Genomic DNA, 11941 nt, shown 5'->3' on the forward strand with positions numbered 1-11941 from the left:
AGTTTGAAATAGTTTGATAAGTTTAAAGTTTGAAATAGTTTTAGTTTTAGTAAGTAGTTTAGATAGATAGATAGATAGATAGATAGATAGATAGATAGATAGATAGATAGATAGATAGATAGATAGATAGATAGATAGATAGATAGATAGATAGATAGATAGATAGATAGATAGATAGATAGATAGATAGATAGATAGATAGATAGATAGATAGATAGATAGATAGATAGATAGATAGATAGATAGATAGATAGATAGATAGATAGATAGATAGATAGATAGATAGATAGATAGATATGCTCTTTCTAGGGTACTCAGGTGGTTGCTAGGGTGGTTGCTATGTGGTTGCTAGGGTATTATTGTAAATATATATCTGTAAAGAAATATTGTAATGTGTACATTCCCGGAAGAAAACTGAAGACATTTCTGGGAATTTGGAAACAGTGCTTACTGAATAACTCCCTTTGGAGTGGACTTGGAATGGAGTGTGCTTTGTAACTTGCTAGTTGCTACTTGCTAGTCAAGCAAGATGGGAGCAAGCAGGTTGTATACTTCCAATGTTGTCTGCACCAGCCGAGAATGGGAATGCTAATGGATAGATTTCTCACGGTATTATAGACTTGATATTAAGTTTGATAATCATTAAGTGTCCGAAATTGTTCACTTTGACTAGTATAGTATAATTTAAAACCAGAAAGCAAATATCTTTTTGTGAAATGGCATGCTTGAAAAGTGTGCTTGTGCCTTGTGCTATCTACCATGCTTTAAAGTTGGCACAAATTGGAAGTTGTGATAGTCTTTTCTTTCCTGAAGTTGTGATATATCTAAGTGAAACGACTTCTAAAACAAGAACAAATGTAGGACGGGACTTGATTTTGTCCATGGGAATTGATTGAATTTGGATGGTTGTGGTTTTCTATTGCTTTGATCTCATGTGAGGGACAGGATAAGAATAAGAATTGTCAATTTCATAGTGACTTTAAAATAAATATCATTTTGTTTTATACATTGCTATCTATGTGGCTCAATAATCTGAATACTTTTGGGGGGCCTATGTATTTTTGCATATGCGGATGTTAATAGCTCTTGACATAGTTTATCAACTAAAGTATGCAAATTGCCTTTCCATGCAAAATATACAGAGGAAAGAGGGGCAGACAGAATATTTACCAGCTCTGCCTGGTTCACAGAATTTAATGAACCCTGAACTTTGATTTACGGTCATTCATAGGCTACATGGTTTAAAAACTTTTAAATAGGGCTTAAGTAATGTTTTTATCAGCAGCCCAAGTCTGACTTCACATGCCCTTTGTTTTCCTCAATACATAGTCTTAATCTAAAATACGTAGCGTGGCATGAGCATATACATTTAATGACAGCATACACAAGCTTGCAACTGATACTCTTGGATCCTGCATGCTTCTTACTCAATGTTCAAACTACAAATAAATGCAATGCAGAAAAGGAATATGCTTCAAATGAGAACACACACACTGATGACAAAGAGATGTCATCTATAGATGTTCAGTGACAGAACTGCAATTCCCTAAACATTCCCAGCATTCTTTGGTTCATCCACATTATTGTGGTATTTACAGCTTCTATTGTAATAACAGTCCTTTAGCTAAGCTCATTGCCCTAATTATGGACCATTTAGATGGCGTGCCCTTGACATACAAAAGCAATATTTTAAAATACCACTTAAGGAATTTACTTTGGTGATCTTCTAGCTCTTTTTTTATATTAGCATTTTTCATTTTCTCATTTCTTTTGCATTGGTATCTAATGTAATTGCCTCCGTGGTATGAAAATTGGGGAATTTAAGCCCGAGGGATGTCGCCGGGATTGGGAAGAGTTTAAATTTTTCCATTGTAGAGACCAAGCTGTGAATCAGCATGACAACATGGATACACCACCAGCCTTGTGAATGCATTTGTGTGGCTGTGCAACTTTTTCACATTTATTTCTTCTATTAAGTGACATTGTGGTGGTCCGCATGACACATGACCATGTTTTTCAGTGTTCAGCAGTGTCATTTTCACCATTTATCCCTAATAAAGTTTCTTAAGTGGTGACAGCTGTGTCAGTGAAGAACATGCTCGAGATGCAAAATGAGAGGTTATAGCACCATCGCACCATCTCATGCGAAATCGTAATTATTTTATGTTTTGGCAAATTGGTGGCTAATTCATATTAATTTATATTCGCAGTCGTATGTTTTTGTATGATCTGCTTACATCTCAGTGGCGGTTAGGTTTAGTGGTGGACATTTATGCTTACTTTTTTTCTACAAATTGTTCTTTTTCGTACTATTCAAATTCATATGAAATTGCCACCTCGTGAAAAAGTTACGTTTTCCTGTGAGATTGAGTTGGACGTGATTTGACTGGGTTTTTTGCATGTCATTTCCAATCAAGTTTGAAATTATAGGAAACGTGTAAATATATTATGTAATTGGATATCATTAGAAATATAATATTCAAGTTAGTCAAGGCAAAGAAGTCTGAAATTCTGATTTAAAATGTCATTTCCATCATTATTTTCACCACAAATATGCTAGAATCACATGGTGGAAATAACATTTGTTGATTCAGACCAACAAAAAAATGGCAATGATCTTCTATGATGCACACACACACACACACACACACACATATATATATATACAGTACATGTATTTATAAATAAAATCAAAAGGGCCAAAAGTGCCCATAGCTGAAGAGAAAACGTTCTATACACACAATAAATATTCAGATTTAGGATGTAAAGTCTCATTCAAGACCTTTAAAATCTGGACCCAATCTAATCTGAAGAGCTTTATTACAGAGGAAGTAACTTTTATCTTGGTGTCTGATGATAAATAGTTTGTAGCACCAGGACTCAATGAGTAAAGACTAAAAGTTGTCATGCAACAAACAGAAGCCAAATCAACATTATTTAGCTAGTGTGTTGAAAATGTATCTCACCTGTACAGGGTTTCCATGGCACGACGGTCACACTTTCTGTCAGTGGTAGAAGCAACAGACACCAATGCAGTGAAAGTAGCCATAATGATGGCACCAAGTTCTGCTGTCCTTCCATTAGATGGTTGATTTGCTGATAAAAAAAAAATTCTTACAAACTTTTGATTGGCCGCAAAAAAAAAAGTCAAAATATGAACTTCAGGATGGTCCAAAGTTATCTGCTGGTCAAGATGCCTTTATGTCCTGTATTCTTTGTTCACTGAACTGTCCAGAATGGAGTCTGTCCCTCATTGTATAATTTTGATTAAAGAATCAGTTCAACACCAGTGAGCCAGTAGTTACTCAATAAAGAAATTCACAAGTATGTTTGTAGAGCAAGCACTGGGTATAACTTCTCAATATCCAAGAAAGTCCTTCCTCATCCACTTAAATGCTAATCATTAACAAGCAGTTTGAAAGAGTCGGAGCCCAAATATTTCTGAAAGTTGTAATCAAAGTCCTGAAAATCCACAAGGTTGTGCTTTTCCCCTCTTCTTCCCTGTTACTCAGGTGCGTAGAGGCGACCAGAGAGCAGTAATTCACCTGTCACCTGCCGGGTCAGATGAGCATGTTAACAGATCAGAATTACAAGTGAGAGCTCAAGGGGCAAAAGTGGTGTATTTAGAGAGACATTCTAATGAAACCATGTCAACACAAGAGGAGGGGCTCAGAAGGAGGTACAGAGGCTGAGAGAAAGGCAGACAGACAGAAAGAGAGAGAGAGCGAGATTTCCTGCAGTCCTAATCTCAGCATTTCATTGCTTCTTAACCCCATCCTCCCACCCCCCCTCTCTCTCTCTCTCTTTCTGTTTTATTTTCTTCCTCTGGGTGGAGTCCTGATTTAGTTCAGTCTCACTTGGTAATTTTCTTCTTCTTTTTTTTTTTTGCTGACCTTTGCTGATCTGTAGTCGAAATTCTCCTTAACAACATGTGTACATTGAAAAAATTGTGTTAACTGCCAAACAACTATTTTCTTAATCTTCGTTGTTCAGTATTTTTAAACAAGATAAATTATTTGAAGTGCAAAGTTGTGTAAGTTAATAAGTCTTAAGAGAACATATTTTTAATTAACTGGCAACACTTTATAAGTACAAACTTTTTTATATCATATTAGATTATATTACTAAAACTTTTTTATATTAGATTTTTTGGCTAAAATAGAAAAATAGTGTCAGGTTTGGGGTGAAGGGATGAGGCAAGGAATCAGAGATAGAAAGAAAATGGGCTTTTATTTGACAACAAAAACTACCCGTGGCAAGTAACTAGTTACATAACATTACGTATTTTAATTACAAAATAAATGTAACTGTAATCCGTTACAGTTACTGAGAAAAATTTACAGTTACGTATGAAAATTTTAACGGTTACAAAGGGGGGTTCTGAATATTTTCTGTAAAAAGCTAGAATATGTTGAATAATATTAATGTGTTGCTTTGCCTGGTTTTGATGTGCACGGTTAGACTGGGTAAACCCAGCCTGATCTGCCGGGGATTTGATTTCGCCCAGCAACTTAATTTCTACTGCTTCTGTTACACTTTTGTGGGAAACAATCACAGACTGGCTTATCCACCTGGCGCGCTATTGGCAGGTTTAACACGATGACGGATAGAGAAGCGATGGGTCGATGCCCGTTGATCACACCTCTTGGGGTCTGACTGGGTGAAGGACTATCCAATTGCGTACAGAGTCATTTAATACAAAATACAGAAAAATAGAAAATACAGAGCAGACTCCCCTGACCAATGTTTAATCTTAAATTGAGCTTGGTCTGGTGATAGCCAGACAAGTGCACAGTTTAAAGGTCCTGCCATCCTGCCATTCCTGATGCTTTTGATTGGTTCTCTTGTTTGAATTTGCAGTGCACCACATCTGCCAATTACATAAATCAAAATTGCTGCTGAAATCATTAGACTTTTGACTACAACCCGTCTGAGAGTTGCCACTGTGAGTGATAAAAATGCGTTAAGAATTTAGAAAAGTAATCAAATGTCATCACATTACTTTAATAAAGTAATTTAAATAGTTACACTACTTATTACATTTTAAATAGGGTAACTTGTAATCTGTAAATTTTACATGTATTACATTTCCAAAGTAACCTTCCCAACACTGCCCGTGGGGTAAAACAGGACCGGCAGCTGGACAAGGTAAACAGCATCAGGCAGGAAAGGAAACAAAAGGTAAATAACGACAACGATCTGACACAGGACTGAAAACACAAGGAGAATAAATAGATAAATATTGCTTTTCAGCGTGAATGCTGTGAAAAACACATAAAGAATTAGTGTGAATTTACAATTTTTCATTCTTATGTTTTCGTATCTGCTTAAACCCCAGCACAACTCGGTTAAGTGGTTGGATTAGAAGAGGACTTTCATGCTTTCTTTTGTCTAAATATTGTACATTTTCATACAAATTGATATGAATTCATATCAATTCGGCACCAGTTTGAGGTGCAAGTAAGGATAGCCAAAGATGGTACCATGACTTTAAGTTTAAAATTGAATGAAATGTTGCAATTAATAATTAAGATTTGAAATAGAGTTTATGATTAGATTACGAAAACAAAGTATTGTAAATTAAGAATTAAGATGTCGGAAAGACAGCGTTGTAGCTAATTACGAGTTGGGAAACTCAGGATTTTCTTTCAGCCCAAGTTGGGGGCGTCAGTGATAAAAATATCAGTATGTAATTCATGCAGTTGTAAATTTGTTAAAATGACTAAAATAGTTGTTTTTTAATTTACAATAATTTATTAATTTGCATGTACAAAATACGATAATATTGTACAATTACAATTATTATATATAATGATCCAGTTTACAAACATCCACATAAATTAAATAAAAACATTAAAAAGCCAAAACACCTGATGCGCATTCTTTATTCATCATTTTGCAGAAGAGTGCACTGTAAAAAATAAAACCGGAAAATGTACTGGTAATTTTCAGCCAGGACATTAGTAATTTTACGAAAATTTCCATAAAAAAACAATGCGGAAAAATCTTTCATATTTATACAGTAGATTATGCCCCATTTTTACAGTGTATGATTTTATTTTATTTTCTACAAAAAAAATGTATATCACAATCTTGCTCTGAGCAAGAGTGATTTAAACACATCTGATGTCAGAATTACGTCTTCCTAACTTGCAATACAAGTTCAAGTCATACGTTCAAGTCCTCCTGCACTGTAAAAAATAAAAACGGAAAATGTACTGGTCATTTTCTGCCACACTGTAAAAAACGATTGTGATTTTACTGTAAAAATGCTACGGTGAAAAACAGTTAATTAGTTAACAGAAAGTTTCCGTGCTATATACGGTGAATAACTGTAATAGATCTAACCTTACATTTCATTTAATTTTACAGTAAAATACCGTTAAATTTACAGTTTTTGGAAGTGAAAAAGAACAAGTTGTAATTTACAGTGAAAACCCGTAAATTGATATTTCCAGAATTCCCCGCGTTACACTTCGCATTTGATGTATTTTCATTGCAATAACTATGTTTCTTCTTTGTTTTTTCTAATCAGTTATGTACATTAGGGTTTTATGTTACATCTGATGTTGTTAAATTAATGTCTATTGCATTTTTTTTATTTGTTTTACCATGATGGTGTTTAGTGTTTGTGTGAATGACACTGAGCACCTTCTATTTTTCAGTATTGTCCTCCTAAAAGCTGCTTGAGATGAGCTTTGATTCATCACGTGATTCTCATCTTCACTGTGATTGGTGGTTGTCCGTATATATCAAAGATACATAACAGATATTAGTATTTCAATAGGTTGGTAATTTAACATTATTTCAGTTAATGAAATATGTTTTTACCGTAAATTGTTTACAGTGTAAACATAATTATTACAATATAAACCTTTAAATTATATGGTTTTGAACTGTAAACATTTTTTAACCGTAATTATTACATTATAAACCTTTAAATTATATGGTGCTGTCCCTAAAAACCTAAAACGTTACTGCCGTATTTTTTACGTTAAAGTTCTGGCAACCACAGCTGCCGTTTTTTTACCGTAAATTTTTCGGGGATTTTTTTTGTGCAGTACATTATCCAGTAATTTGACAGTACATTATCCTTATTAGACCATACGGCAGCAGCAAATGAAACAGGAAGTCACAATTTTAAATAGTTGCCTTTTCTCATAAGAATTGGATTGGTTTTTATCATCCACTGTGAAGCAAGTCCAGATTGCTTAAAAATACACCACACCTCTCCTCAACAAGCTGCATGATTTGAGGAATCACTCAGGCTGTTACACCCCAGTGTAGTTTCCCCATAAATCTTTGTTTTGTTCTCTCACTCTCGGTCTCTCCCTCTTCTGGTACTTTTTGGGATGTACAACCCACTAATGGCTAAATGATGTGGGTTTGACTAATTAGTCAGACAGGTATTACAGATTACAGGTAACTGCCTCTCAGCTAGAGTTCTTCAGCGCACACATTCTACCCTACACAATACATTCATCTTTTATTAGTAGCACAGATGGTACAGGGTAAGCTGTTTGCTAATAGTCTGTGCGCTAATCAAAACAACATCTGAGGCTAAAGACCAGCATGCAGTGCACCTGACCCCACTTCACCTTTGTCGCTTAAAGTCTTTTTCACATCAAAGCCAGCAGAAAAGAAGGAACATTAGGGATGTTAAAAGGGGAGGAACACCGCAATTGAAATTCTTTTGGGAGTAGAACTACAGCCTTTGACAAACAGTTTGTGTGTAATTTGTAGTGGATAATAAAGTGCTGTGCTACTAGTTCATGAACTGCTTTCCTAACCTGCATATTTATAGTGGATAATGAAATTTTAACAGACTTCCAAGACAGCCTTTTATCATAAAATGGTGTTTAAGTGCAAGGGTTCCCATACTTCATTGTTGCTTCATAGATTTGATGACTTTATTATTTAAGAAATGGGAAATAGGGCTGTAACCATCACAAGCACCCAAATATGGCCAAATTGTCAAGATCCCGCGTCCTCCTCAATATTTGATATTTAACATTTGACATATTTTACATTTTAATTGGCAATTTTTACCATTTGGTGACCTAACAAAAGTTACATTTTTAATGACCAAATTGTCCCACCCAATTCTTGATATTTTGATCATATTTGAGAAAATGTTTTAACTATACATTTTTACATTTTCCATGACTTGTCGCACTCAATATTTGATATTTTACCAAACGTTTTAAAAGTTAAATTTTGTAACTTTACATTTTTAATTGCCAAATTGTCTAAATGGATATTTTTAATGGCCTGATTGTCAATGCCTAAAAGAGATATTTATTGAGATATACATTTTGAGATATTTTACCGTTCACAGAAAACCATGCACAAAAACGCATTTTAATGGTGAAAGGGTGTGCGAAATAAGATACAAGAATAGTTGACAACAAACTTGACCTTTTTTTGTGGCAAATTTCGCCATTTCGAATTGAAAATACTTATTTCATAACTGAATGTGAAGAGAGACAAGAAGTATTTTTAATTTTTGCATTTTCAACAATTTTTTTTTTTTACACCATTTTCAACAATTTTTTTTTTTACTTTTTTATTTTCATTTACACGGCAATGCCGTTTTGGGGACCACAAAAACCTTCTGAAAACTGGTTTCAAAGTGCAATTTTTTGAAAACAATACCGTCATCATCTATGTGTAAACTACAAAAACACAAATTTGTAAAAACGGTAACATCATGCACATGCCATAGTGCGTAGTGTTTCTTTGCAAAGTGACGTCGCCAACTATACTGGCCTGGCAGCAGAATACAGCGTTTTAATCGTTTTCGTGGACCCATGTGAACGGAGGTCATTTTGACAACGTTGTCGTCAATGGGTGCATATTTTCAAATAAAAATGTTTGCAAAGAGTTCAAACTGATTATTTTACAAAAAATATTCCTGTACTTTTACTTCTATTTCCCCCCTAAATCCATTCAAATCTTTTATTTCTTTCATTCCTTTAAATAAAAAGACAATTACCAGTGGGCAGAGGTACACAACTCCATTACTAGTAAAAGTACTACTGGTCAAATAATACTCCGTTACAAGTGAAAGTTGTAAAAACTGATTTTTACTTAAGTAACAGTACAGAACAATTTTTTTTAAAGTAGTGAAATATCAAAAGTAAATTTCCTTTTTTTGTCAATGCATTATTTTATTATTGTTGTATGAATGCACGCGTGTGATGCTCCATCCGACATGCTAGCATACGACTACCTTAAACTCATTTACTTGTATTAAAGCTCTTTACAAAGTCACTTAAGACCTAATGCACGGATCCAATACACTGATACACATCCAATATTCTCCCAACTGTTTACGTTCACTCAAGACATAATCAACTTTGTTTACGTGAATACTTGCCAAAACTGACATTTTTACATCATTTTGTGAGTATCGGTCGGTTCACTTGCGAAAAGACACGAAAGAGAGCTCTATTCAGTACTCGTACTTCTCTTTCTCCCAGACGTTTACATTATTGAACATTTTATGAGACATGCAGCATATGTATGCCAACAAAACTAATCTTTAATCTTTTGAAACATACTGCCATGGGTGCACACAATGCGCAGAGGAACTGTCATGCAGCTGTTCCATTTTGCTATAAACTGATCAGTGTTAAAAAATGCTGGGAAACTTCACATGACCCTACAAGGGTGATTATTGATAGACTGGCAAAAAACGACTTTCAACTGTGAGGACCTTGATAGAAATGTAGTGGAGTAAAAAGCATACGATATTTGTCTTTCAAATGTAGTAAAGTTAGTCATATGTTTCCAGAAAAATAATAATACTCAAGTAAAGTACAGATACTCAAAAAGTTTTCTTTTGACTGTAAGTGTACATAAAACTTCACACAAAAAAAAACTTGTGAACCATATACAGAATCAAATGTAAACAAGTCATTACAAATTAACCAAAGCTCTGTTGGTTTATGCAGGTCAACCTTGACGTCAGTCTCAGGGTTGGGTGAACAGCAAACTGGACTTTAGTGAACCTGTTTCAGATCAAATTGTTCAGGAGTGGTGTAACACATGATGGAGGGAGAAGGGAGTGATAGAAAGAGGTGTGTGTCATGTTAGTTCTTCTTTGAAAGCTGTTGTGGTCTTATATTTGACCCTGGGGCTGAGCTGTGCTTTGAGCTCCATTTATGTTTCATTATCAGCAGTGTGTGTGAAGTATCAGACAAGTTTAGACAGGGAAACTCATCACCTAACTGCAGGGTTTGTGCTTTGAGATTGATGAGATTCCAGAAGAGATGGACGCAGTATCGCTCTTATGAATCTGATAGATGTTCAACGAGTTTGATCATAAGTCTGTTATTTGCATAGATACAATAGCAAAATAAATGGGCAAAATTAAGCAAAAACCTTATTTCTTATACTTACCAAGGCTGCATTTATTTGATTAAAACAATCTAATAAAAGCAAATCAAGAAAGACTTCTTATTATCAATGTTGAAAACATTGTGTGGAAATGACACACATTCAACCATTCAAAAGTTTGTGATAGAACTTGTTATATATTTGTATTCAGCAAGGATGCATTAAATTGAAAGTGACAGTAAATATACATTTATAATGTTACAAAAGGTTTTTAAATAAAACAGTTTAAATAAATGCTGTTCTTTTGAACTATATTCAACCAAAATATTAATATCCAAATTGAAAATTATTTTAAATTATAATATTTCATAATAGCATTGTTTTACTGTATTTTTGATCAAATAAATGCAGCTTTGACGAGCATAAGATACTTATTTTAAAAACATTAAACAACCTTAATTTCAAACATTTGACTGGTAGTGTACATTTATCAATAACTAAAATGTATTGGTTGCAATTTTATATTTTAGTTAGTTTTGGAGCTATGTATATATATCTATCTATCTATCTATACACACACACCGATCAGTCATAACATTATGACCACTGAGAGGTGAAGTGAATAACACTGATTATCTCTTCATCACGGCACCTGTTAGTGGGTGGGATATATTAGGCAGCAAGTGAACATTTTGTCGTCAAAATTGATGTGTTAGAAGCAGGAAAAATGGGCAAGCATAAGGATTTGAGTGAGTTTGACAAGGGCCAAATTGTGATGGCTAGATGACAGGGTCAGAGCATCTCCAAAACTGCAGCTCTTGTGGGCTGTTCCCGGTCTGCAGTGGTCAGTATCTATAAAAAGTGGTCCAAGGAAGGAACAGTGGTGAACCAGCGACAGGGTCATGGGCGGCCAAGGCTCATTGATGCATGTGGAGAGCGAAGGCTGGCCTGTGTGGTCTGATCAAACAGACACGCTACAGTGCATCACGGTTTGTTGGGTATGGGGCTGCATAGCCACAGCCCAGTCAGGGTGCCCATGCTGACCCCTGTCCACTGCCGAAAGTGCCAACAGTGGCCATGTGAGCATCAGAACTGGACCACAGATCAATGGAAGAAGGTGGCCTGGTCCGATGAATCACATTTTCTTTTACATCAGGTGGCTGGCCGTGTGTGTGTGCGTCGCTTATCTGGGGAACACATGGCACCAGGATGCACTATGGGAAGAAGGCAAGCCGGCAGAGGCAGTGTGATGCTTTGGGCAATCTTCTGCTGGGAAACCTTGGGTCCTGCCATCCATGTGAATGTTACTTTGACACGTACCACCTACCTAAGCATTGTTGCAGTTCAGACCATGTACACCCTTTCATGGAAACGGTATTCCCTGGTGGCTGTGGTCTCTTTCAGCAGGATAATGCGCCCTGCCACAAAGCAAAATTGGTTCAGGAATGGTTTGCGGGGCACAACAATGAGTTTGAGGTGTTGACTTGGCCTCCAAATTCCCCAAATCTCAATCCAATCGAGCATCTGTGGAATGTGCTGAACAAACAAGTTCGATCCATAGAGGTCTCACCTCACAACTTACAGGACATAAAGGATCTGG

General features: G+C 35.5%; 1 protein-coding gene across 1 annotated transcript in view; it reads right to left on the reverse strand.

Annotated features, from left to right (window-relative positions):
* The window catches only part of tspeara (thrombospondin-type laminin G domain and EAR repeats a), a 34636-nt gene extending 31084 nt beyond the window's left edge, over positions 1-3552 (reverse strand). Inside the window, exon 1 of the mRNA XM_079841100.1 lies at positions 2967-3552. Coding sequence (XP_079697226.1) covers positions 2967-3081 — 115 coding nt within the window. The 5' untranslated portion in view covers positions 3082-3552. The remainder of the gene's footprint in view (positions 1-2966) is intronic.
* Positions 3553-11941: the final 8389 nt, after the last annotated feature.

Source organism: Gobio gobio (genome assembly GCF_949357685.1).
Source record: "Gobio gobio genome assembly, chromosome: 17".
NCBI lineage: Eukaryota > Metazoa > Chordata > Actinopteri > Cypriniformes > Gobionidae > Gobio > Gobio gobio.